The 26,177-nt window shown below is 58.9% G+C and overlaps 4 protein-coding genes across 10 annotated transcripts; 2 read left to right on the forward strand and 2 right to left on the reverse strand.

Annotated features, from left to right (window-relative positions):
* Window positions 1–177: 177 nt before the first annotated feature.
* SIRT3 (sirtuin 3) lies at window positions 178–10,020 on the forward strand. Of its 5 annotated transcripts, none has more exons than XM_019719472.3 (8): window positions 188–307; window positions 4,528–4,572; window positions 4,696–4,879; window positions 4,962–5,194; window positions 6,475–6,575; window positions 7,662–7,823; window positions 8,645–8,854; window positions 9,643–10,020. In XM_019719472.3, exons 1-8 carry the CDS (start codon window positions 253–255, stop codon window positions 9,661–9,663), a joined length of 1,011 nt encoding a protein of 336 aa, XP_019575031.1. In that variant the 5' UTR covers window positions 188–252; the 3' UTR covers window positions 9,664–10,020. The 5 variants fall into 5 exon arrangements, with proteins under 5 accessions (XP_019575032.1, XP_019575031.1, XP_019575033.1 ...); XM_088789847.1 differs by lacking the exon at window positions 188–307 and adding an exon at window positions 3,450–3,535; XM_019719473.3 differs by lacking the exon at window positions 4,528–4,572 and having other exon boundaries at window positions 178–307.
* Window positions 10,021–10,448: 428 nt separating this feature from the next.
* On the reverse strand, window positions 10,449–15,888 carry RIC8A (RIC8 guanine nucleotide exchange factor A). The gene is made up of 10 exons (XM_019719469.3): window positions 15,654–15,888; window positions 15,323–15,370; window positions 14,646–15,236; window positions 14,151–14,242; window positions 13,442–13,592; window positions 12,367–12,462; window positions 12,134–12,278; window positions 11,903–12,047; window positions 11,396–11,515; window positions 10,449–11,163 (listed from the first exon to the last, which is right to left on the reverse strand). Exons 1-10 carry the CDS (start codon window positions 15,735–15,737, stop codon window positions 11,043–11,045), a joined length of 1,593 nt encoding a protein of 530 aa, XP_019575028.1. The 5' UTR covers window positions 15,738–15,888; the 3' UTR covers window positions 10,449–11,042.
* A 1,698-nt stretch (window positions 15,889–17,586) lies between these two features.
* BET1L (Bet1 golgi vesicular membrane trafficking protein like) lies at window positions 17,587–21,802 on the forward strand. 2 transcript variants are annotated; one of them, XM_074337051.2, is made up of 4 exons: window positions 17,587–17,948; window positions 19,077–19,168; window positions 19,427–19,483; window positions 19,615–21,802. In XM_074337051.2, exons 1-4 carry the CDS (start codon window positions 17,810–17,812, stop codon window positions 19,780–19,782), a joined length of 456 nt encoding a protein of 151 aa, XP_074193152.1. In that variant the 5' UTR covers window positions 17,587–17,809; the 3' UTR covers window positions 19,783–21,802. The 2 variants fall into 2 exon arrangements, with proteins under 2 accessions (XP_074193152.1, XP_019575037.1); XM_019719478.3 differs by having other exon boundaries at window positions 17,607–17,828; window positions 19,615–19,886.
* A 427-nt stretch (window positions 21,803–22,229) lies between these two features.
* Window positions 22,230–26,159, reverse strand: CIMAP1A (ciliary microtubule associated protein 1A). Of its 2 annotated transcripts, XM_019719467.3 has the most exons (6): window positions 25,260–26,159; window positions 24,879–25,079; window positions 24,405–24,506; window positions 24,157–24,278; window positions 23,380–23,520; window positions 22,230–23,081 (listed from the first exon to the last, which is right to left on the reverse strand). In XM_019719467.3, the coding sequence occupies exons 1-6, from the start codon at window positions 25,366–25,368 to the stop codon at window positions 22,992–22,994; spliced, it is 765 nt and encodes a 254-aa protein (XP_019575026.2). In that variant the 5' UTR covers window positions 25,369–26,159; the 3' UTR covers window positions 22,230–22,991. The 2 variants fall into 2 exon arrangements, with proteins under 2 accessions (XP_019575026.2, XP_019575027.2); XM_019719468.3 differs by lacking the exon at window positions 23,380–23,520.
* Between the last annotated feature and the right edge of the window lie 18 nt (window positions 26,160–26,177).

A 26,177-nucleotide genomic window follows, 5' to 3' on the forward strand; every position in this document is an offset into this window, starting at 1 on the left:
TACCTTCCTAGTAGAGTCCCGCGAGGACTGAGTAAGAGCAAACGTGAGGCCCCCTCCTAGTAAGCGTTCATACCGACCGAGCAAACGTGGGGCCGCGGGAGGGCCAAATGCAGGCCCCAGGCCGCCGGGGGAAGGCGGGCGCTCTGCAGACGCGGGAGCCGCCTCCGCCGGGCGTCTGCCGCTCCCGGGACGCGCGGGGCGGGGCTGGCACGTGACCCTCAGGGACGGCGCCGCGAGCAGGTGGCGGCGAACATGGCGCTGTGGGGTCGGCCTGCCGTTCGCGCCCTCAGGCTCTGGGGCCCGGGAGGTGAGCGGGCCTGGGCCCGCCTGCCTCGGTTTATCCGGGCGGGGCGGGGGGCGGAGACGGGCCGCCGAAGTGGCGGGTGTCCCAGGCCGGGCGGGCGAGCGCGGCTGTGCGGCTGCCCGGGCGCGGTGGGCGGGGCTCCGGGAGAACCTTGGAACGTCAGGTCGGTTCGCGGGGCTCCCGGGTCTGCGGGCGGCCCGTGTGGCGTTGGTTTGTCGGGTCTCCTCATGGGCACTTTAGGCGGGTACAGCATCGCTTAAGTGTCTCTGCTGATACCTCCCGCCCTTAGATTCTGTCGTGTACCTGGCATTTGTACTTCACAGAATGTCTTGGAGTTACTGCTATTTCACAACAAATACTTTATCAATAGTTTGCCCTGAACCGTAGCATTCCATTATTTCCATTTCATAATGTCTTTATTCTCTTATTGAAATAGTTTCTAATCGTCAGTCATTACAAATAATGCCATGGTGAATTGCTTTGTCGGTAGCTCACTGTTTGGATAAATTCCTAGCACTGGAACTCCTAGGTCTAAAGATACATACATTTTCATTGTCCCCTATAACGGTTGTGCTGTCGGTGCCTCCAGCAGCGTTTGTCTGCATCTTCTACACAGTAATTGTATATTTTGGAACCCTGGTCTGGGAACTGAACCTACACATGGACAAATCTTAAGGCCTGTAGTTGTTAGGAAACTAATTGAAATGCCCAATGCTGGATGAATAGTTAAGAAAATGGTACAGTCACGTGATGCCATCTTACACAGCTCCTAAAAGTATTGGTGAGAAGTTTAATAAGGTGACACGAAGGAGGCTTTTGCTCATCCAGGAAACCTCTACCTGTTCTGTTTCACACTGTTCTCGGTGTTGAGGGCAGTGGGGGGCTGGACAGACAGCTGCCTCTGTGCAGCTGCTTCAGCATCAGAGCCTGCAGGGAGTTGTGACGGTGGGACAGTGACCTGGGCCGCCAGGTGCAGCTCAGGACACTGTTGACTACCATGAACCAGACCCTTGCTGCTACTCTCCCCAAAACAGGCGGCTCAGGCGTCGAGGGGCAGGCCGCTTGCACGGGCTTTCTGCAGTTGGAGTTTCTGCCCTTTGATTTCGGATATTAGAATTGTTGTATGAAATCATCCCTTTTGCCTTCCTCAGGCAGCACCCATGCTTGCTCCTCTGGGTCCCTGAATGCCCAGTAACTCGTAGTCCATGTACCATGTAGACTTTAAGTCACACTTCTTGAGTATATTCTAGACTCAAGGTAAAATTCTGACTCTGGAATATATATTACCAAAATTATATTTTGGTAAAATTCTGTGCGTGTGTTTTTCAGTGACAAACATTTATGTGGAGGTGAAGTGTATGTCAGCTGTCCTGGTAACACCTTGCACTCAGTACGCACTCACAGTGGTAATCACCTCTATGACAGGTGGGCTTCTGTTCAGCACCACCAAGCAGTTCTCCAGTTTTCCACAGACACTCACCAGATGTCCCCCGCAGTTCAAGTCTCAGTCCCACAAACTGCCCCCACTTCAGATGCCAATCCAGGTTGTCACCTCTGCTTCTGATTGACTGGCTATAAATCAGAGGTTCCCATGACCCCCTCCTCAGATTCGATTAATTAGCTAGAGTGACTCACGAAACTCAGGAAACCAGTTTACTTACTAGATTTCCAGTTTATTGCAAAGGATTTTAAAGCCTACGAATGAACGGCCAGGTGAAGAGATACACAGGCCAAGGTCTGGAAGGGTCCCTAACAAAGGAGCTTTAGTCCCCATGGAGTTTGGGCCCTGGGGCCTGACACATGGATGCTTTCTTTCTAGCTCCCCAACCTGGAAGCTCTCTGAGCCCCCTCCTTTTGGATTTTTAGGGAGGCTGCAACCCTATAATCACGGTTCGTTCCCCTGGCGACCAATCCACATCCTTAGGGGATTTCCAAAAGTCTCCTCATTAATATAAACTCAGGTGTGGTTGAAAGGGGCTTGTTATGAACAAGGAGACACCCATCTCACCTTCTTGGCTCTGAAGCAATTTCAGGAACTAAGGGCAAAGACCAAATACTGTAACAAAAGATGCTGCCATTTCTCTCAGGAAATTGGGTTTTGGGGACAAAAACCAAAATACGTATTCATTACAAATCACGTGATCACAGGTTCCCCTCGTCCCTTCTGTATTTCTCATAATCACTTGCACTTTGGAGGCACTCCGGTGAGTGGATGTTTTCATGCTGTGTGAGGCGCTCAGTTCATTGCTATGTTTGGGGTCAGAGCGTTGCCTTTGCTTCCTGCCCCGCTGACCTGTTCCCGTCAGTAAGCCCCTTTCAGATGTCACGGGCTTGTGCTCAGAAGAGCTCCCGTGGCAGGTACTCTGCAAAGTCCTTGGTGCCCACCTTCCCACTCAGAGCCACGTGCATGGCCTCTGCAGGACATGGCGGAGGGCACGCCGCCTGCTGCCTGTGTGTTCTGTACATGCTGCTGGGAGGTCAAGCTCCAGACTTGAGATGGTCTGTTCCTTGCTTTTGGCGTTGGCAACTGAGACTCGGTGTGGAGTGACCTGAGACAGGCAGCAGGCCAGGGCCCTGCTCCTGCTCATGCACCTCCCCTGGCACGGCCGTCTTCCTCGGGATGCACCCTTCACAGCTCTGTGCTTTGTAAAACCAAGACGATGCTTTGTGTGGCAGCAGAAGCTTGCGCGTGGACTGTGGGTAGCAAGTGGGTCCTTGGACTGCACCGTCACAGACCCCAGAGGAGTGTGAGAGGCAGCCATGCATGGAGGGAAGGAGGACCCCAAAAGGAGCTGGGAGCCAGTCCTGCCACCTTGCAGAGGAGGGGAAGTGACTCTTACGGGGGCTCAGCAGGGGCCTCATGAAGGAGGAGGTGTTTGACCCTGGCCTTGACTCTGGGAGATTTGGACATGCTGAGGTGGAGAAAGGTTTTTCCAGGTGGAGGGTACCCACAGGAACCAGGAGTCCTGTCTGGCTGAGAGGAGGAAGGGAGAAGTGGGGCTTGGTGCTGTCCCAGGAGTGGGACATGCTGTGGGGAGCAGAGCTTTAGGTGTCAAGTCGGTCGGTCTATGAAGAGCTTTTATAGTTGGTTTTGTAAGGAGCAGGAGAAGAACACAAAGGACACAGAGCAAACAGAGCGTTAGGGTCACTCTCCTAGAAGATTAGTCCAAATTGTCCTGACAGGTACCTCAGGATGGCCATTCAGGGGCTCATTTCTTGCACATATCGCAGGTGAGTTCAGGGAACATTCGGGGGCCTGTTTTATGTCTGTGTTCACTTTACATTCATAATTTGGGGAAGGTCATCAATTCAGTTTGTGGCATCTCTTTTCCTGTCAGGGTAGAGGGGTCTCTGTATCACAGTCACAGATGTCCTGGGGTAGTTAACAAGGACCATCTCCCAGAAGAACAGATGTGGTGGCGGGCAGCCCCTGGTGTGTGAGAGGGTGCCCTGTGCGGTGGGCTGGCAGTCCCGAACTCTGGGTGAGTCGCCAGCATGCTGCCAGGAGGTGAAGGCATCATGCAGCGCCTTCTGAGAGCAGACGGGAAACGGGGGGCCCTTCCAGGCCCGTGTGAGTGAACTTCAGTGGGACCTTTGCATGTGCTGCTCCAGACCTAGTGTTACCTGCGCTGCTTTGTTTCCTTCCGATTGCTTTCCAGAAGCCTCACTGAAGCCTGTGGCTTGTTAGTATGTGAGTTCCCTCTTCCTGGGGAGGACTGCTTCATACTTGACAGTGACCCTTGTGAGTGTCAGCTCCTGCCTTCTGGAGGTGACCTGCAAAGCCTAGAAGTTTGTGGAGAGTGCGCTGACCTGCAATCTCCCACCGCCTTTCCCTGGCCATGTGGCTTGTGTGGCTGCAATCTGAGCAGCCTTCACACTGGCTGCGAACGTGGACATCTGCAGCAGTGTGAACCCCTAGCTGTCGGGTGTGGATGTTTCTTTCCGAGATGGTCTCTAGACCCCGCTTTTCATCCTGATCATATTTGGGGTAAAGCCTGAGACATTTAAGTTTGATCAGATGTCACTGCACACTTGTCACGTCCCAGGTGTGACAGTGTGTACTGCTCCGCAGCACCCACGAAGGTAGCTCCTGGCTCTAGCCTGAGCCCTTGGTCACAGGGTTAGGAAATGATGCTTTCTGTGTTCTCACATTTCCCGTTAACGCGAGTTTTTTCCTCCCAAATAAGGCTGGATTTCTGAGTTAAGACTGCTTTCTGTTTTAGCGCATGTCATTTGTGATGGGAAAGGTGGTCATTTGGGGAACGTAGGTAAGTGTGTGGTCATTCTCAGTGGTGGGGTGGGGGCGGGCAGACAGTCTCATGCTCGAGACTAGCCTGAATGTGGTTGTCATCGGTTACCTGGCCACTCTCCTTTTTCTGTCCATTTTACAGGTGGCAGAAGGCCCATAGCTTTCTCTGCGGGTGTCTCTGGGATCCTTGGAAATGGTGGCAGCAGTAAGAAGGAGAAGCTTTCTCTGCAGGACATAGCAGAGTTGATCCGAGCCAGAGCCTGCCAGAGGGTGGTGGTCATGGTGGGGGCTGGCATCAGCACGCCCAGCGGCATTCCCGACTTCAGGTGCCCTGCGGTCCCCACGCTGCCCTCGCTGCCCTCGCGTGACTCCTCTGAAGGGCTCAGAGCGTTTGGCTTCTCTCTGCAGGTCACCAGGCAGCGGCCGCTACAGCAACCTCCATCAGTACGACGTCCCCTACCCAGAGGCCATTTTTGAGCTCTCCTTCTTCTTGTACAACCCCAAGCCATTCTTGTCTCTGGCCAAGAAGCTGTACCCTGGGAACCACAGGCCCAACGTCACTCACTACTTCCTGCGACTGCTGCACGACAAGGGGCAGCTTCTGCGGCTGTACACACAGAACATCGATGGGCTCGAGAGAGGTGAGCCTGTGCGGCCCCATGGCCCTGCGGGGAGCTCGGGAGCCCGGGCTGCTTCCCCATCCTTGGTAGGGCTCTGAGCCAACTAGCCCTGCCTTGTTCCTGACCCAGTGTCACTCAGTGCCCGAGGGGCCTGTCGGGACTGCGCTGGTGGACCCGTTGACCAGCGTGCCTGCCGGCGACCTGCCGGCTGAGTTCTGGACGGGACCGAGGCTGACAGCAGCAGCTTCGAGTTTTGCTCATCGGATATGACGACTTATTTTTTACAAATTGTGTTGTGGGGGTTTTCAAGCTCACAGAAGTAAAGATAAGTAATGCACTTCACGTCGTCATCTGTGTCCTCCTCCATCTTCTCTCTCATCCCCAGAAGATTTTGAAGCAAATTCCTCACCTTACACTCTTACTATAAATACACCAGTGTGTAGCTCTGGAAGACAGACTTTTGACATATGACTGCGATGTCATTGTCACACAAAGGTCACTGCTAAGTCCTTAACATTAGCAAACTCAGTGTGTGACCACCACGGTGATCGCATGGTGCCACACAGGTGACCCAGGGTGCTGAGCTCCGGCTCTGCATCTCCAAGCGGCACATGCAGTGACACTGACAGGTGCTGGCAGCCGACCCTGCAAACCCACAGCTTGCCCAGGCTGCACATGTGCGGTGCTGTGGAAAAAGGAGTCCCCCCCCGCCCCTCCTCCCAGGAAAGTGCTTCCTTGCCAGCGTTCTCCATCTGGGGAGCCCCCATGGGGATAGTCTTCTCCTGGAGATGGGGCAGCCCTGTGGGAGGACAGGGGCGTCTGGCTGGAGGCTGTAGCGTGTGTGGACGTAGGGCAGCTGCCTCTGCCAGGGTCGGGGCTGCTTAGCCACAGCTCTTCAGAGCTGGCCTAACTTGCGTATGTGGTGACATACCTTCAGTTATCTTTTGTCTGTTTCCCCCAATTTCTGGAAATGTATTTATATCATTTTCTCATCTTTACTTGGTGTCTGTAGAATAGAAAATGCTTTCCTAGGTATTGGATGAAATTGTATCTGGACTTATACCAGATGTTTACTGTGCTGTTTTGACAGGCCTTGTTTTAGCTGTGACCTGCCTCCTTCTGGGAGCCGTCACCCCTCTGCTTCTGGTCAGGAGGCATCATCCGTAGGTGATGGAGGCAGGGCCAGCCGGCCCCCAGGGAGGGCTGTCACTCCCCCTGGGTGCCTCACAAGCCCAGGCGTGCTGTTTAGGGTCGTGTGTCCACCTGAAAGCAGCAGCACTCAGTGTTGGTTTGACTTGCAGCGTCTGGCATCCCGGCCTCCAAGCTGGTTGAAGCTCACGGGTCCTTTGCCTCTGCCACCTGCATCGTCTGCCGAAGAACAGCCCCAGGGGAGGACTTCTGGGTGAGTTGGCACACTTCGCGGCGTGAGTAGTCTGGAAAAGTGCTTGTTTCTAAGCACTGTCGTACAGACAAGGGAACGGTAACAGTGTGAAAATGCTTCCCTCTATTTTGAAATTAGAGATGTGACACATGCTTGTAAAAAATTAAGGCCCTAGAAAAATACGTAGGGAAAAATGAATCTCTCTTCAGCCAATTCCTATAGTCTACTTTTCGCAGTTTGGTGTACGTTCTGTGCCTTAAAAAAACGATGTGTGTATGAACACACACATCTACGTACCCACACCCACACCCACACACAGTTACAATTATTTTTCAGTAATGGGATTATTAAGCTTAAGGTTCTACAACTCGCTTTGTTCCTGAGCAAATGTTCCTGGCTCTCTTGTCGATAACTGCAGCTCTGCCTAGGCTTTAGAAACTGCAGATACGACATGTAATAGCCATCACCTGTCGTGAGGTATTTTTGGATGTTTGTAATTTTCACTGTGAACTGACACAGAGATGAGACACACTTAGGCCCCCACCCTCCTCTGGGTACCTGTGTAGGATGGGCTTCTCCAAGTGTGAAAGGATGGAGCTGAAAATCTTAAAGTCGACACTGAAATATCGATGTGGCACAGGACCATGTCGTTTGTTTCTGACTGAGGTAAAATCCACCTAACACGGAATTCACCGTCTCAGTGTACAAGTCAGTGGAGTTTATTTAGTGCATCCACAGAGCAGTGCAGCCAACGCTTTGAATTCAAAACAGTACTTCACCCCGAAAGGAGACTGTCCATGAGTCAGTGAACCCCATTCACACCCTCCCCCGGCCCCTGGCAACCACTGATGCTGTCACCGTCCCCTTAGTTTTGCCTTTTCCAGCACGTCACAGGTTGGGACCATAAAGCATGTAGTCCTCCCCAAACGGGGGGCCGTGTGACAGTTGTGGAAGTCGAGAACTGCCGGGGCTGCCTCCTTATGTAGTTATGTACTCGGGCGATCACACCCCCTCGCAGCTGCGGGGGTGGGCGGTGGGGTGGTGTTTGCCTTTGCCTTTGCAGTGGGTTGTGATCTCTTCCTCGGGCCCATGTCCTGTGTCCCCCAGGCTGACGTGCTGGGTGACCGGGTCCCCTGCTGCCCAGTTTGCGGCGGCATCATGAAGCCCGACATCGTGTTCTTTGGGGAGTCGCTGCCCGAGAGGTTCTTGCTGCATGTAGTTGACTTCCCCACCGCCGACCTGCTGCTCATCCTGGGGACCTCCCTGCAGGTTTGCGGGTGGCTGGGGAGGCGGGGCTGCATGCAGTGTGTGCAGGCGAGGAGGAGGCACAGGGGCAGGGGGCTGGGGGCACCCCGGGGCCTCCCCCTGGAGGATGAGTGCATTCAGCTGCAAGGACACAGGCTTCCAGGCCTGGGAGCAGCGGGATGAGAGAAGGGGGGACACTTGGCTTTGGAGGTGCTGTCGCTTTGGGGAAGTGAGGCGGCAAGGGGCGTGGCACCGTGAAGGGGGAGGCAGGCCACTCAGGTCAGACCAACTGCCTGCTGGCAGCAGTGATAAACTTGAAGGGGTGGGACCAGGGATATACCATATTTCCCCAAAAATAAGACCTAGCCGGACCATCAGGTCTAATGTGTCTTTTGGAGCAAAAATTAATATAAGACCTGGTCTTATTTTACTATAAAACTAGATCTTTATTACATATATATATATATATATATATATATATATATATAGACACACACCAGGTCTTATATTAATTTTTGCTCCCAAGAAGCCGGGTGTGTGTGAAGGTGCAGCCTGGAGAGATCCAGGTCTGTGCCCCGAGCAGCTGCGAGGACAGGGTTCATTTCCCGAGGCGGACAAGCCTAGCGGGCAGGTTTGGTCCACTCGGCCTGGGGCCTCGGTCACACCAGACGTGGGATCCAGGAAGGCCCAGAGCTGGGAGCCTGGAGGACATGAAGTGGCTTTTCAGTGACCCAAGGTCTCCCCGTCAGTGTACGCTGTCCCTCCGAGGCCTCAGCCTCCAGCACGCAGTGTCCTGAGGGGGTTGGAAGGGGACATGCACCCCTCACGTCTGGTCAGTTTTCCAGGTGGAGCCTTTTGCCAGTTTGTCTGAGGCCGTGCGGAGCTCAGTGCCCAGACTGCTCATGAACCGGGACATGGTGGGGCCCTTGGCCTGGCGTCCTCGCAGCAGGGACGTGGTCCAGCTGGGGGACCTGGTTCACAGCGTGGAGAGGCTGGTGGAGCTGCTGGGCTGGACGGAAGAGATGAAGGATCTTGTCCGGCGGGAAACTGGGAAGGTACAGACCACGGAGCAGGGTCCCCGAGGGGCCACCCTCTTCACTGCCCCATGGCCCGGTCATGGCTGGCACCAGCTGCCAGGCCTGTGCAGGCATCCTGCCCCCACTCAGATGGAGGCAGTGACGCTGAGCATGCTCACAAGTGGCAGGGCAGGGATGCGTCCCGGCAGCCTGTGCCCCCGCCTCTGCAGTGGCCTTTTCCCCAAAGTGGAGTGGCCCCCACCGCTCAGGCTGAGGTGGAGGCGGGGCGCCACAGCTCCAGGGGCTGCAGTGCTGTGCCCGCGTGGCCTGGAGCCCACATGAGTAGAGCTTAGGAGTCGTCAGTGTTAGCCTCTGACCGAGGGTAGAACCAAAAAACAGAGCCTGGTAGCTGTAGTTTTCCAGCCCACAGGCATGTGAAGCGATAAAATGCAGTTTCCCAAGATGTGGCTCCTGCCTTGGCATGAGGGCCATGTCCCCCCGTGTAGCACGGAGCTCCTGAAGGGCAGTTGTCCCACTACCCCGGGCAGCCTGTTCAGGGGCGGGGGGTCCTCCTGGCTCTGACAGCCCCTAAGGATTTTTGGACGTCGTTCTATAGGATTCGACCTGTGCTCATTTCTCGTTTGGTTTACACTGTAAAGAGCGGCTACCCAAGAGTAAGGGTGGCACACCTGGACTGGCTGCTTAATCGAGGCCCCAGGTAGCCTTGTCATCGTAATGGCTCCGCAGCAACAGCTTTAGGACACAGTTGGAGCCCAGGCCGAGGTCTGCGGCCAGCCAGGTGTTTGGGTAACTTCTTTGTGTTCCAGGTCACTGGGAGCGACAAATAGGGTGATGGCTGCCCCTGCACCAGTGGGGACATGGGAGTCACCACCCATTTCTGCACAGACCCCATGCTGCAGGACAGTGTACAGCTGGCCGTGAGCTGTGCTGACACGCAGGGCTGTCAGGGACAGCTGCCCGTCTGCCATTTGACTCTCCACCCAGCTTGTGATGGTGACACTCGGACTGCACTGCCTTCCCTGTGCCCAGGTCCCCACCTGAAGGTTGGGCTCAGCCCGTGTGGTTCCGGGTCCCACGCAGGGCACTAGGGTTGCCAGCCCGCCACTCTCCTCAGTCAGCTGTTTTTCATTAGAGTAAGTTTGTCCTTCACTCTGGCACAAAGTAAACTTTAATGTAGAAACTGGGCAGCTCTTCCTTTTTGTCTCCTCAGAGGAGATCCAAATGTTGAAACTGACTGTGGAAAGGGGTCTCTAGGGGTACGTGTTTCCCTCCACTGGAACAACCCGAGGACTGAACATCTGTCCCCGCTGTGCCCTGGAGTTGGGCTAAGAGCCCCCAGCCCCTCACAGAGGGTCAGGTCCTGTCCACTCTCCTCCCATGACGTTCACATTAACTTCCCCGAGAAACTCAGAGGCTCCAGGCCCTTCCAGCAGGTTTTTGCCTGCGTCCTTGTCCCCACTGCAGTATTGCGGCAGCACCCGGGCTGGCCCCCCGCCCTGCGAGCACGCCTCCCTCCTGCGTGGGGCCCTGGGCTGGAGCTCAGCACGAGCAGATTGAGAATAGGGCGAGTGGCGACCTGGCAAGCGGTCAATTCTGTGAAGAACGAAACCAGTTCCCACTTCCTCATGTGCTTTACTTGGTACCTTGCACACATTCACACACACTGCTGCCCGAAGCTGCCACAGGACGGTGTCTCCGTGCCGCCTTGTGGGATGTGATAAATACAGGGCTACGGTCGCACGGACGCCTTTTCACCCATCACATCAGGTGAGGACTCCGGCCCTGAGCTCTGTGGGGGCAGCACATGACTTGTGTTTCTGACAGCAGCATGGGAAGTCCCAGCAGCTTCTACCCCAGGAAGTGCAGCGCTTGCCCGAACGGCTGGCTCTTGGCCAGCGTGACAACCATGCATGTGTGGGCCTGTGCCTGTGTGCACACATGCTCACGAGTCCCACTAAGGCTTGCCCTCAGGCGGCAGCTCACATCAAAGAAACTACTTCATTTGTGGGACTTGAGGCCGAGTTCCCAGAGTGATAGCAGGAAAGACCCTCGCAGTCCCCGAGACAAGAAATTGGACCAGAGGGAATCATGAACAAAATTTTGGGACAAAGAGAAAGGATCTCCAAGCTGGAGGGGACTGTGGCGCCCAGGTCACGGCACCATGGACAGCACCGGTGCTGAAGGGGCAGCAGAAGAGTGACTATCCTCAGTCGGGGTCCGAGTCGGGGTCCGAGCAGACCTGCCCCTGTAGGCTCTCGCACACAGCGTCCTGCAGGGATGTAAGCTGTCCCCGGGGACTCATGCCCATGGGCTGGATGACTCTGTGCCTGCAGGGAAAGGTGTGCTGGGGCAGGAGTCCTGCTCACCCTGGCTGCTCCCGTTCCCTGGGGAAGCCTGGGTGGGAACTTGTCCATCAGGCCTGAAGCCTAACTGCTACCTCGGAGCTATGAGACGTGACACCGTCTCTTCTCTGGGCCTCAACTTCCATCTGTAAAATGGACCCAACACTGCCCTCCACCCCGACTGTGGCCTGGGCGTTCCTCTAGGCTCAGCACGCACCTGGAAAGCTTGTCAAGCATGTTCACCAGCCTCATGGCCTCGTGCTCCTTCTGCTCGTCCGTCATGCCCGCCATGGGGTTGGGCGGCTTCTCTTCCACCCTCCCGGTCACCGGGTTTATGCTGCTTCCCGGGAAGGGCATGGGGAACACATTAGTGGCTCTCTATGACAGCAGGGGTTGCCTGAGGTAGGTGCAAGCCCACATCTCCTGCTTGTGCCCAGACCGGCCAGAAACTCATTCTCCTGAGAGAGAGTAGGGAGGTGACGGGGAAGAAACCCCATCCCGGAGCAGCAATTAATCAGCTCCTGACACCCGGGCCACCTAGTCCCCCAGCTGGCACGGCCCCTTTGGCCTGTTCTCCAGGAAACATCGTGTGTCAGGACCCACGTCACTTGGGAACAGTGCCAGACTCCCAAAGGCCTCGCCCCTAGTCACACTGCCCCCCCTCCCCGGGTCCAGGTGGCCGTGAGCAGGGGGACTGAGGGGAACCCGAGGGTGGGGCACACACCTGGCCTTGGCTTCCTTGTACTCGTCTGTGTCCGTGTCCTCGTCCTCCGAGTACTGGCCTGGAGGCCGGCCCCCTGCCATGAGTCCCCGGGCAGCCAGGAGGCCGGCGGCGTTTCCGTAGCCCGTGTACTTGACGAAGCGGGGCACTGAGGGTGTGGTGGTGATCAGTGTGCAAACAAGCTGGGGGTGGGGGGCGGGGGACAGCGCTTGGCCGGGCAGGCCCCACACTCACCACTCTCGGAGCAGAGGACAAACAGGAACTCTGCCGCCACCCTCTTCACGTCAGTGTCCAGGTGTGTCATGAGGCGCACCAGCTTGTTCCGCAGCAGCTCGCCCACCTCCGGCCGCGTCCTCACGTCCCTCAGTGGGGGCAGCACCTGGGGACACAGCCGCCCTCAGCCTGGGCCAGGGCAGCCAGGACGTCCCCACCAGGGCGACCAGGGCCCAGCGCGGCCGCTGCCATACCTGGGCCTTCAGGAACTTGCGGGCGGGGCGGTGCAGGCGGGCACACTCGGTCAGCACGCTCAGCACGGGGGCCACGCGCTCCTTCAGCCTGTGCGTCTGCAGAGGGGCCTTGGTCAACGGGCTATGCCCCTGGCGGGCTGTCGGGCAGCTGTGCGCTGCTCCACCACGTGACGTGGGCCCTCCCAACAGGAGGCAGTCGGGACAAGGCCCCGCTGCTCACAGGCAGCTTGGGGGCCAACAGCGGGCAGTGAGTGCCCGCTGAGCCTCCAGGGACTGGGCTGGAACCCAACCCAGACGGCCACCTCTGTGCTGTGATGGGACAAACGACTGCGCTGAGCCTAACTTCCTCATTCGTCAACCAGCACTGTGGGGAAACAGCGTTTCAAACGGAGCACTCAAGTGGCCCTCAGAAAGTGGTGGCTAAAGACATGAGAACAAAATCGCTCTCTGTGGCTGTCATGGACAGAGACCAGGGAGCTCCCGGCCTTCCCTGGTTACCTCCCTGGATCCCAGCACCAGCAGCGGTAGTGCTAGGAATGGATGGTCATGGCTAGTGTGTCCACTGCCGGGCACACTGCCCAGCCCACCATGCACGTGAGTGTGGGTTCCCGAGGGTCTGTGCTGTGCGGCGTGCACATCTGCGAGCTCCCAGAGGGCTGCTGAGAGCCCCTGCAGGCCACTATGCTCAAATGCAAGCACCTGTGGGTCACAGGACAGCTGACGCCGATCCCTGAGGAATTCCTGTGCAGTGACACTAAGAGTCTGGGGTCCCAAGCAGGGGCTGGGGGGCTTCTCAGGACCTCTCAGGAGGGAGCCCCCCACAGATCTGAGAAATAAGTACTCTGGTCGACTGAAGACGCTTCACGGGAAGCTGCACAGTGAACCTCCCGGCATGTGTGCTTCTCAGGGCAAAGGGCCTGGCTTCCTGCCCGGTTGGACCCGTGAGGCCGGGGGCCCAAACCACGGCACTGAGCCCATCTCCATTCACCAGTGTGGACTTCACAAAAGCTGTGGCTACAGCTGCTTGGGAAGCCAGAGCCAATAGGCAGCCCCCACAGCAGGTCCCCCTGCCCACCTGGTGCAGACGCTTCTCCAGGAAGCTGAGGAGGACACGGATCACATCCATGTTCACGCCCAGGAACTCCAGGGATCCTTCCTGCGGTTCCAGGGTGAGGAGGACGTCCAGACACTGGAGGGGCAAGTTCCCCAAGAGGTTCACTGTGTGGCTGGGGACAGACGGGGGCAGGGGGCCTGCTAAATCCAGTCCCCTAGCACAGGCACAACCCTTGGTGTACCCTGCCGGGCTCCACACAACATGAACCTAAGGAGCAGCACCAGGGGCCAAGGCTGAAGGAGGCACTGATCTCGGGCACTCCTACCCAGTGGGGTAGGGCCCCAAGAAGGGAAGCACTCATTGCAGATGCCCCACCTGCCACCCCCTGTCTGCGCTAAAACATCATAGGCAATCTCTGGGAAACCAGGGTCTGCCTATGCACAGGGCACCCAAAATGGCGGTGAGGAACCACGTCACCCTATAGATACAATGCCACCCACTGCCACTACCCAAGGTCCAGTGGCACTTTCCTGTCCACACTCACGGTTCTTATCCTAGTACATATTGCAAGTGACGGGCTCTCTAGAAACACACTGATGTCTAGTCCCACTCAGATGGAAGATTCTGCAGGGTGGTGACCGGTCCACGGGCTGGGCTGGGAACCCCATCTACACTACCTTCTACACTGGTGAGCACACTTCCCTCCTGTGATGACAGGCCCCACGCTCACCCATGGAACTCCTCCGTGCGGTCTCCAGCAGCAGCCACCATCACACAGTGCCGCAGGAGGGTCCCCAGGTGTCGGTAAAGGGCAGCATCTTCCTGACAAAGAGAAAGGTTCCTGTGACAGAGAGCCACAGCTGTCCCACTGCTGCCAGCTGGCGTGGTGTCTGCCCCACTCCAGGACCACGTGTAGTGATGTGCATCTCGTTGAGTGGACGCCCCCGCCACCCAGGAAGAGCAATACATCCCCTTGGGAGTGCATCCCACTGTGTCCCAGCCCCACGTGCACTCTGGTGGCAGGAGTCACCTGTACCCTCTCACCACAGCCCTCCTGCCAGGCTGTAGGAGCCCTGCCCTCCACGTCCTTCAGAAACCCTCCTCGAGGCCCCAGAACTGGTGTCTCCTTGCCTCCTCCCTCCTCCCTCTGTCAGACACCCGTTGACAAGGCAGGATGACTCCCCAGCACCGTTACGCGAGGACCAACCACATCAGGTCAACTCACCTGGTCCACCTCCCTCTTAACGGAGTCAAACGTGATGTTGAAAAGCACCTTGAGGATCTCCATGGCCCGCTCTGTCTCCTGGGGAGGAAGGGGCTCCGGGGCGCTGTCTTTGGGGGTCACCCCCAGCGTCAGCTCCAGCGCATTTGTCAGTAGACGCACACCCCGCAGCTCCTGAAACAGCTGCTGGCGAACGTCAGCACGCAGCGCCGTCAACAGGAAGAGGAGGCGCAAGTCAAAGAACTGGACGTCGTGCGGGACGCCGCTCTCCCCGTGCAGCCCCACGCGCTCCGCCAGGCTCACCACCAGGCGGGCCTCTGCTGCCAAAACCTGTGCCACCGGGCTACTGAGCACCAGGTTGCACAGACACTTGAGGGCCTCGAGGACAATGTCCATGTTCAGGGCCTCAGGGGCTGACCCCGCGGAGCTGGAGATGCCAGCATAGCAGGCCAGGGCCTGCAGGCTCTGGCGGCTGGTGAAGGGGTCCAGGCAGCTGCGGTCCCTGGACAGGATGCGGATGCTCTGCAGCCAAGTGACGCGGCGGGAGAGTGGCAAGCCCTGCTCCAGGCCCAAAACCAGCAGCTCCGCCAGTCTCTGTGGGTAGAGGGAAGAGTGGCTGCACCAGGCGTCTCGGCCAGGGACCGCCCGTCCCTGCTCCTTCACCCTCGGTCAGCACCCACCTTCCTGTCCTCCTGTTGGGCATCATCAAACGTGAAGCTCTGGGAATTCTGCAGAAAGACCCAAAGACTCAGGGCGCACAGGTGCACAGGGGCAGGGCCCGGGTTCCCCGGAGGGGGCCCCGAGGCCGCAGGCACCACTCCGCAAAGGAGCCCCACCCCTACACACCGGCTCCCCAGGCGCGCACCCCGCCCCTCCCCCAGCAACTCCTCGCCACTCGGCGCCGCTCCCCTCCGCGCTCCCTCCCACACTCACGCACCCTCTGCCGGCCACGCGCGTGCCCCACCCTGCCCCCCGCCTCCTCGCACGTCCCACGTCCACGGCTCCGCTCACCTCCCGGTTGTACGTGCGCAGGGCCTCCATAATTACGTTCTCCTTCCCCGTCTCCACGGCATCCGCAACCGCACCGGGATCCATGGCGCCCCCGGCACGCGGCGCCGGGAAGGAGGGAGGGGCCACGCTCCGCGGTTCCGGACCGGACTCCGACCGCCTCACCCAGACTCGATGCGTGGGGGTCGCCGGGACGGGCGTGCGCGGCGCCGCGGGGCGGAGCGGAGCTCGCGCGGGGGATGCTGGGACAGGCGTGCGCGGCGCCGCGGGGCGGGTCCGGGGCTGCGTGCACCTGACGGTGGTGGGACTTGCAGCTTGCAGGCTTTGCCCCCGGGACAGCACGGGCTTCAAGCTCCGTCTCGGTGGTCTTTGGAATTTGGGGCCTAGTGACTACTCCCGCTTCTTGGGCCGGAATTCCCGGCAGGAGAGGACCGCAGTCCCCAAACCCCCACCACACGCACAACAACGCCCCTGTGGAGCCCTAGCACGAATGCGATGTCGGGGGAAAGCCGAGGTGAAAAGGCCTTTGCAGCCCTGTGACCCCTTGGTTTGTTAAGTGTTTGAGTGCCTACTGCATGCGAGGCGCTGGGATGTGGGTAAACAGGACCCACACGTCCCTGTCTTCGTGGAGCTTACGTTCCAAAAGTCAAGGACAGCCAAGAAAAGAACGGACAAACGAGACGACTTTAGGCAGTCGCGGTGCTGTGGTTTAAAAAAGAAAGGGGTCTGGTTGTAACCGAGCAGTTTGCGCACCCTGCGCTGCCGGTAGCCAATTACACTGACACTGGGGTGCAGTGAAGGAAGCGTTTATTGTAGACCGCTGTGCAATGGAGAACCAGCAGCTTACGCCGGAAGAACCCGAACTCCCCGTCCGCTTATTGGCAACTGGTTTTAGAGGGTGAAATACCGGGTAGGAGGTCTTCAATACGTTATCAGTTCCGGGGTATCTTATGATTGGTTGGAGCTGGAGTTACAAAGACATTTTAGGAGTTCCGGTCATCAGTTCTCTGGCGCCAGCTAGTCTGAGGTTTATGTGACTGTTGAAGGTTTTGTAAAAACTCCACGTATGCGTCAATATGTTAGCTGTGAATCCACAGGGCGAATTGGTGCCCCAAGAGCCTGATTTATATCTGAGAAAGTGGATTTAGATGAATGTAAAAAAAAAAAGGGACTTGGGTCTGACTTATTACAAACAAGAAACAGCGGGGGTCGGGGGGTTTGCTGAGAAGGGATCTGTCTGGGCTGCGGGGTTGCGCTGCAGAGGGCTCTGCAGTGGCATTTTTTCTGACACCGGACGATAAGAAGTGAGCCAGGAAAGGACGTGGAGGAAGGTGGTTCAAGGCAGAAGGAGCAGCCACTTGAAAGGTGGAGAATGGCCGTGGGGGGGGGAGAAAGGATTGTGGGGAGGTCAGGATGAAGGCAGAGCCTGATCACGTGCGGCGCGGCGCGACTTCCCAAGTGTGTAATCGGGACACACTGCCTGGCCTGTACTGTTTCCTCTTTTGAAAAGCACAGGTGATAAAAATTCCCATTTCAATGGTTTGTCAGGACTAATGACAGCAAATGATTTATTCAGTGGGTGACTCCTGCATCAAGTCTTTGTTGGGCATCCAGGTTGCGCCAGGCCCTTTGTCAGCAACGCCCGCGTGCAAAAGCGGGAAGCTCCTACCGGCCACACGTCCCCGCCACTTCCACCCCACCCCTCACTCGCTTCACCGTCTTTTCTGAGCGCTTCACCCCTGCGTCTCCTGCGGAGCTCGCTCGTTGCGGGCACCGATCTCCGCCGCGTCCCTCCAGCATTAACTGGGGCCGGGACTCGCAACGAACCTGCGACTTAACCGCACAGCAGCGGGCGGGGTCGGCTCCCGTCCGGACTTCGCCGACCCTCTCTCGCCTGGGTAAGGGCCATTTGGGACCCGATGCAGCCTTTGGCGAGAGTGACAAGTGTATGTCAACACCCTAGCATGGAACACACTGACCGCCCCGTCCGCAAGGCAGGCCACTTCTGCTCCCACCGCACGGCCCCGCGGTCCGGACCTCAGCCGGAAGCGGCGGGCCCGAGCGCAAGGGGCGGGGCCGGAAGCCCTTTCCCGTGACTGCCACGTCGCTGGAGCCTGTGGCGGATGCGTTGACGGAGCCCGGGGCCGGAGCCGCGCACGATGGCGGACTGGGCTCGGGGTGAGCGCGGGAGAGTGGAGCCGGTGGCGGCGGGCCCGGCCGTCATGGACGCCGCTGCCAGCAAGAGCCCGGCCGGCTGGGTAGTTTCGGCGGGGAGACCCTGCTTGCGGGCGGAGCCAGGTCCGGGCCGACCAGGCTTCAGCCGGCGCCGCCCCGCCGCCCCTTGAGGGGTCGCTGGGGCCCTGCGCGTGTTCCCGCCCATCCTCACCGCGCAGCTGCGGGGTCCCGAAGGCCACGGTCCCCACCCGTCACACGGTCCGGAGGCCAGCCCCCGAGTGGAGGCTGCGTGGCGGGAGGGCGTAAGCAGGCGCCGTGGTGACGGGCCCTGGACGCTCCGTCGGCCCGCAGGGAACCCCATCAGCTTGATGCTGGCGCCGGCTTTGCTGAGCTGTTTGGTCATTAGGAGCTAGTGAACGCGAAGTGGCTGGTGGGACGTGACACCCTTTCCTTAGGCGTCTACACGTCAGTGATTCCTAGGGCTGCTCCCCCATTAGAGGGATCCCGTGGAGGCTTCCGTCCCACGGCAAGTTTACACTCTTAAGCGTGGTGCCGGTTGCTTCCGCACCTGATGTGACGGTAATTGCGAATCCTCTGGCCCAGCCCTAGTCACTGGCAGGTCTCAGGAGGCACCACACTCCGCGTCTGCCATACCACGCCCTGTGTGGGTCGCAGCCGTGATCAAATGTCATCCCTGCCCTTGGGGTCTGTTTTGGGCAGCATTGCTCAGATGTCGGCTCTCTGGTTACTTGTCACCGCACCAGGACACAGTTCACAGGTGTCCCCTGCAGGGACCTTCCTGCTGCCGCCTGGGTGCCTCTCATATCTGTCCTACATCCACACCAGTTTACTGTTTATCTCGTAAAACAGGTCCCATGTACACCATTGGTGACATCCGTGGATGGATGGTACAGATTGTGTCACGGTACCCCAAAGTGCCAGTTTCACTGAATTGTTTGTGGTTGTACACTTTGGGGGTACCTGCCGGTCCCGGCCTGGACATGTGCTCAGGCCATGCGCTCACACAACAGGTGGTCACACACAGTCATGCAGCCTGTCTTGTGTGCGATGTCCTTGCACCAGACCCTGGGTTACAACTGGGCCTGCTCAACAAACTGGTGGACCCTGTTCCCCCAGACGTGACACTTGGCCAGATGGGATCATAGTGGGAGCACTGAGGTCACGAAGGGCCAATGTACAGGGTCAAGGGCTCATGGGTGGATGTACCCCTCAGCCTCTCTCTCCTTTCAGCTCAGAGCTCCGGCGCTGTGGAGGAGATTCTAGACCGGGAGAACAAGAGGATAGCCGACAGCCTGGCCTCCAAAGTCACCAGGCTCAAATCGGTCAGTAGTGGCCTCTTCCTCCTCCACCTGGCACTCTAGTGGGATCAGAGGGAGGGTAGAGCCCTGAAAGGGTTAAATGTGCTTCCCGTCCTTCTGTCCCATCCATGGCAGCGGTCACCTGTGTGAGGACCAGGTGACACCTGGACCTGACTTCTGGTGGTGGCAGGGTTGTTGGCAGCGTCTGCTAGTCTTGTCGAGGGTCAGGTGCTGTCCCGTATGTCTGCCCTGGCCTCACCCTGCCCCTTCTGTCCTGACCAGCTGGCCCTGGACATTGATAGAGATGCTGAGGACCAGAACCGGTACCTGGATGGCATGGTAAGGGTCTGCGACGTGTATGAATGTCGTGGGCAGCTCTGCCCTGTTCTGCCTGCTCTAGCCCCCACCCCACGCCCACAGCAGGTCATGGAGGCAGCGCCTGTGTGACCAAGCTGGGATTCCTCCCGCAGGACTCGGATTTCATGAGCGTGACAGGCCTGCTCACAGGCAGCGTGAAGCGCTTTTCCACAATGGCGCGGTCTGGGCGAGACAATCGAAAGCTGCTGTGCGGCATGGCCTTGGGCCTGGTCGTGCTGTTCTTCATCCTTTCGTACCTGCTGTCCAGGGCAAGGACGTGAGCCAGTGGGCGCTGGTTTCTGCGGGTGCCCAGGCAACCAAGGTCTTCCCCACCTGGTGTCCTGGGCTCCAGAGGACCTGCCTACAAAATACTCCTTTGAAATGATGACCGTGGCTTAGGTATCTTCTTCCTGTGTGGCCGGGAGCCCACGGCTGCCTCTGACTCAGCTGTGTTGCCTGGTCCCATGTGTGCAAGGGCCCAGGTGTGAGAGGCACTGGCAGAACCGTGCCTGAACAGAACAGCTGGACGTCCTGGACACAGCCGCTTGGGGCCAGCAGCCCTTTACAGGCCCTTGGCCTTGATGTCTCAAGGCTCCTCTGTCCGGTCATCCTTGTCTGGTAAGGCCACGTCTGGTGTCCGAGGTGCCTGGACCTGACACAGGAAGCGGGTGTCTGTGGGTCTGTACTCAGTGCCATCTCCTCCAACCAAGAGTCTTCAGCCCAGGGGTGGCAGTTACTCCTGGCTCGGGCAGCCGAGCACGGGCACACCGCCAGGCCTCTGCCTGAAGCCAGACCTTCGGGGAAGGACGGGTGTGGACGAAGGAGCGGCTGCAGTCATGGCTGGAGGCACTGGACCCGCATCCTTCTGGATGTCACGGCCGTGTATCCGTGAGCCGAAACTCACGCTGTGTCAGGATTTAGGATCTCTCCAGCACCAAAGATGTAGTTCCAGGCGAGAAGGGCTGCAGAAACGGGCCCATCTGGCACTTCAGTCAGGCAGGGGCAGGGAGGGAGCTTCCCTGCACGGACCCTCCTCATGGGACCCAGAGGTCACTTTTTCAGGGTCACTGGTCAGTTTCCTCCCACAGCGAGTGTCCCCTCGCTGTGCAGGAGCTCTGACCCACTCCCTCGTCCCCAGCTCCTGCACATGCCCACCCTGCTCCCCTTTCCCTTACTGCCCACATGGCCAGCCCCCAGCTCACACAAAGCAAACCACAGGCCCAGCCAGGCCAGTCGCTTCTCACCCCACAGTGAGAACCCAGCACTCTTGACATGAAAACGTGTTAGAAAAGGGGTCCCCGTCAGCTCTGCCCTTGTCCCTGTCTTCTGCCTTCCCAGTCACGCCCCTTCCTGAGGACGACTGGCTCACTGTCCACCCACCCGCACCATCGCCCTACATGTGGCCACAGCCTGGTGCCTGTCAGCTCCTGCCACCCCCCGTCTGGCTCTGGCCTCCGCCCTGGACACTGCTGCTCCCTGTTCCTGCTCTGCAGGCCCGACCCATTCTCACATGGTTGCCGTCGTGCCCTGGCCCTCAGCCCCCGGGGAAGGAGGGCCCCCTTGTTAACTCCTGAGGGCTCTGTCCTATCTGTCCCCACCCGTCCAGCGTGGTTCTTGTCACCGAGGTTGGCTTAGATGCCGCTGTGTCTGGGGCATGGCTGCCCCTGCCACGGTGCAGCCCCCAAGGTCCTGCCTCGTTTCCCAGTGGCCCTGCGCACCCCAGCTTTGGCTTTTTCCTCTGCTCGTCTCGTGTCAATGCTCATCACGGGGACTTGTTCACTGTTTACCAAGCTGGAAGCTGCTGCCCATGTGTACAGCTGGTCACCGCAGGCAGTCACACGCCTGACCCCCTCCCGGGCTCACCTCGTGTCCTGACAGCAGGGTGCTCTGGCCGCACTGCCCACTGGCCCTGCTGGTGCAGACTGACCTTCGGAAGTGGTTTCTGCCACCTCTCTGAGACGTCCACATCCGTCTCCACAACTCTGCAGCCATTTGGCGGCCTGGGTGTCAGTTCCTTTCTAACTTTTTCTCACTCTCATGGTGTTAGGATGAATTCCATGAGGGGGGCGTGGCGACTGATGCCGCATGTCAGCTGTGTCCCACAGGCCATCACCCTCCCACTCAAGCCCTGTACACTTGGCACCTAGGCCTGTGGATCAGTACGGTTGGTAACACTGACCCATGAGACCAGTAAAACAGAAAAGGACCTGGGGCCAGCCTGTCAAGTGAGGACAGACTGCCAGGCTCTACCCCATAAAGCAAGATTGGAATAAACAGCTTCGCCAGGAAGCAAACACGAAATCTTTGATGTTCTTGTTCCCGTGGGGGCTTCAGGGAGCTTTGGAGTCCCGGTCCACGGACTGGCTGTGGGCACTTATGGGCTAGACACTGCTTGCTCCGCTGTCTGGTCTTCCCGGTCCCGGCACCCCTTCTGTGGGCAGTCCCAGGCTCACCTTTCTCTGCCCAGGCTTCTGTAACTCCGGTGGGGACACCAGAAGCATCTCCTCAGGGATTAAACAGATCGAATGTGAGCTGCTGACTCAGTAGCACTGCTGGCAATCCCATGGGCCACAGACATGGCCACCCACGCTGAGCGACCTCTCCCCAACGCTGAGCTGAAACCAGACTACATGTCAAGGCCTGACCTTGGAGTTCGGGGCAGCATCTAGAAAGGCCCCTCAGGCCCAGCTCAGACACCACCTCTGGTGCCCATGTCCTCCTTTGTAATCTGGGATGTAGAACAGCTCACCTTAAAACCTAGTCGTTTAAAGTGGCAGTAGTGATTTATGTCTCTCTTGGTTGGTTGGAACCTGAGCTAAGCACGGCAGGAACAGCTGTTCCTGCTCTATGATGTCAAGGCCTCATCTTGGGCCACAGGGCTGGGCTGCCATCACCTGAAGGTGAATGCCACTGTGAGCCGAGGGCCTGGATGCTGCGGGTGTGGCTGCTGCTGTGACGGTGAACAAGGTTGGGGGTGTCCTGGAGAGGCTGTCTCCTTTGTGTGTTGTATACCCTGGCCTCAGAAGTCATGACGCATCGATTTGGGGTGGCCACAGGCCCTAGCCCAGATTCAAGGGGAGTGACACAGACCCCCACCTCTCGGTAGGGGGAGACAGTCACACGGAGACAGTGCGTGGCAGGGACAGGAGCAGGTGTGGTCGTCTTTGGAGTCTGCTCCCAGACTTAGAGGGCAGGAGGGCGTCTTCTCAGGCCACTGGCCCTGGAAGCCAGGATGGGACCCAATGGCTGCACTGCAGCCTGTGGGGGCCTCTCGAAAAGCTTGATGCTCCCCCCCAGGACAAACCCATTTCTAATGGAATCATGATTTATTAAGTATGTGGGCAAGGAAACAAGATTAGCAAATGGGAAAGGAGCATAGAAAAAATAACTTCACAATTCTCCAAACGAGCATGCTCTGCCCTGCGGGGCCAGGCTGGCCCAGCCCACAGCCCAGGAAAGGATCAGGGTGATGGTCGGGTTGGGACCAGGGCTATTCCACGTCTACGACCAAGGGTGTCATATAGTCGGAATGTTTGATGCCAAAGGTGACGATGGGGGCGCAGGGCTTGGTCATTGTCACCTAGGAGAGGAGAGGCCGTGAGAAGAGTGGGCAGCCTGGCCCCACCCAGGCTCTGCCCTCACTGCCTGCAGTTGCTGATGGTGGTTTTACTGTCCCTCCTGAACCCCCAGCCATGACCAGCATGAAGGCCACACTGCCAGGTTGAACACAGAGCCTGGCACGTGGTGAGGGCTCAGGAGCATTAACTGTCACTGGTGTGTGGGCACGCAGAGCCTGCCAGGGGGGAAACAGGGCCAGGCACTGTGAGCCTTGCAGGCGGCAGCCCCGCCCACCCCTCTGGGCCCAGCTTTTCCCAGACCTTCTCAGGGCTGTGGGCTCCTGGTCCTGGCTTGAGGGTCTTGTCCCCCGGGGGCTCCACTCGGCCCGCGATGGTATACTGTGGAGCCTTGAACTTGGTCACTTGCATGTCGGTCTGACGGTAGGCTGCGGGACCTGGGGTCTGGGAGGCAAGAGAGGCTCAGACAGGCTCTGCCGGCAGGCCGTGTGACCAGAGGGCAAAGGGCCAGCGTTGGACAGTGGGTTTCAGGTCCTGAGTCACTGCATCTGTGTGTCGGGTCCCTTCTGTCTCCAAACAGTCACCGTGGGGCTGACCCCAGCGCAGTGGGGCCCCCTACCTCAACCTTACTGTGGCAGTGCCACCCCAGCATGTGCCAGCCCTGGGCTCATCCCTTCTGTGTGTGACAGAGACCCCTTCCAGCAGGGACACTGCCAGGGGCCCGAGGGCCGTGGGCTGTGCTGGACGGTGGGTCAGCTGTGCTCTTCAAGCTCCCGGGCACACGCCCACCTCAGCCTCAGCACTGGCTCTGTCTGCGGCCGGAGCCCTGCCCCCAGAAACCGCACAGCTCACTTTTCTCCTCCTCGTCTTCTGCAAGCACCCATGTAACTGCTACTTGCCCTCCCCTGCTCAAGTCTGCTGGGCACTGGAGCGTGATCCGGGCACATGGCACGTGGCAGGCACCCAGATGCCCGCATGCTGCGGGGCTTCAGGAGGGTGGAGTCAGGCTGCGGTCCTGGGTTCTGGGGGGAGGGCCAAGTGGCCGTGGGGGGTAGCTGTGCCCTGGCTGGGCGCCCTTGCCTTGTGCAGGTCGTCACTGAAGTGGCCCAGCTTGCTGCGGCCCTTGATGGAGAAGGAAGGCTGGGACACTTTGCCCACCGTGTGTGGCCCCAGCACCACCGGGAGCATGTAGGCGGTGGGGCCTGCGGGAAGGAGGGCACTGAGTCTCCGCTTCCAGGAGACCGGCTGTCAGGCTGCCCCAGCTCCGTCCGCCCCCCGCCCCCCTAACCCTGACCCATTGGCTGCGGGCTGTTGGGGTTCCTGTGGACCTGGGGTGCTGTCCACTCGGAAGGCCTTGGTCCGTGCAGAAATGGAGTGGCTGGGTGCTGAGTCAAATACGTGCCTGACAGATTTCTCTGGAAAGTATTCTCCTGGGGGAAGGAGGAGAGGGGGTGCTGGGAGAGCCAGGACCATCCCTGCAGGTGCCCGGCCCAGCTCAAGGGGCTCAAAGAGGACCCCCCAACATTGTAGGTGTGGGGCCTCTGGGCCCCAACACGGACAGTGACGGATTGGTCGGAGTGCCCAGGGTGGAAGTGCTGACCTAGGCCTGGGGCAGGGACTGGGGCCGAGTGTGACCCAGGTCCCAGCTGGGTTGAGATGGCTCAGAGTCTGTCCTGGGTCAGCAGCTCATCTTTCTCACGAGGATGAGGACGAGGACATGTCGCTCACTCCTACCCTTGGTCATGGACATGAAGTGGCCACCAGCAGGGTGGCTTGGCGGAGGCTGGGCCACTGTCACTCACCGGGGCCAGGGGTTAGTGTGGTCTTGGTGCTGTAGCGCCCCAGGATGGAGAAGGCGGGGCCGAGGTCCTTGCCGGTTCTCAGTATTTTGGGGTTCACACTGTAGCGAGGCCCCGGGGAGCAGTTCTCTGCTAAGAGCATGGGGGCCCCTCGGAAACTGTAGGCAGGAGCTCGCAGCTTGGTGGGTGTGTGCTTCACAAAGCCTGTAGGGAGGGGCCTCTGAGCAGCCTCGAGCCAGACCCCCAACCTTCTCCCCACCCTATTGACCCCAGAGGGAGACAGGGATGAGCCCCAGGACCACTCATCCAGCCCAGGCCGCCCCACCCAATACCTGGCTCCTGTCCCCCCCCACCCAGCCCCCTCCTGGGCTCACAGGCACTGACCTGTGGTAGGTGGAATCAGGTACTTGGGTCCAGGGCTGCTGTAGAGAGCCATGATGGGCCCCCGGGGGCGATGGGGCCTCCAGGTGCCCACCCATATCTCCTCTGCCATGACCAGGTCTGTCCAGGGACAAGAGGGTGACCCAGTGCTGGGAGGCTCCAGCCCTTCACCCCCATCCCTGCTTTTCCCCCCACTGATGGGCAAACTGCCAGCCACAGCCTGCTCAGTGGGTCTCAAGCTGAGACCGAGACTTAAGAGAAGCTTCTGCTTAAACTCGTGAGTTTGCCTCGCGCTCACCTACCCAAGGACAAGGGGCATCTGACCCACGAGCTATGTCCTCGGGCCCTTACTGACCAGCGCTCACTGGCCCAAGGGGCTCTAGAGGGCCAGGTTCCTCCCACCCACAGGATCCTGGGCATGGCCAGCTGGGCAAGGAGCAGTGAGTAAAGGGACCCCGTGGAGGAGCCCTTACCTCTTCGGTCCAGGAACGGTGCTCAAAGCAACCTGTGGACCGAGCCTCCTCAGAAGTGCTGTCGCATCGTCCTCGGTTCCCAAAAAAGGAGCATGGAGAGGACAGCGTCTCCCTCTCCTGCCTCTCCCACTGGGGGTTTTGAGAATTGGGGAGGGGTCCTGGCCCCTGAGCTCTAGAATGTGGCTCTGTGGGATGGTGGGTTCTAGATCCCCGTCTGTGTGATGGAGACAATGGCCTCTACCAGAGGGACGCCACCCTCGCCAGGCATGGTTCTGGTCCCAGGACTTAATGTGCTCATTGCAGTGGGGATAGAGAGGCATGGGGGGCATCAGAAGGGACACCGAGGCCCAGAGCCAGGTGGCCACGGAGCAAAGGCTGTGAGGGCCAGAACGGAACCTACTCAGCCTGGCCCCGGTGGGGACCCCTGAGCCTGGGGACAGGAGCAGGA

Source organism: Rhinolophus sinicus, chromosome 14 (assembly GCF_057876585.1).
Source record: "Rhinolophus sinicus isolate RSI-liver-muscle chromosome 14, RSI-T2T, whole genome shotgun sequence".
Lineage (NCBI taxonomy): Eukaryota > Metazoa > Chordata > Mammalia > Chiroptera > Rhinolophidae > Rhinolophus > Rhinolophus sinicus.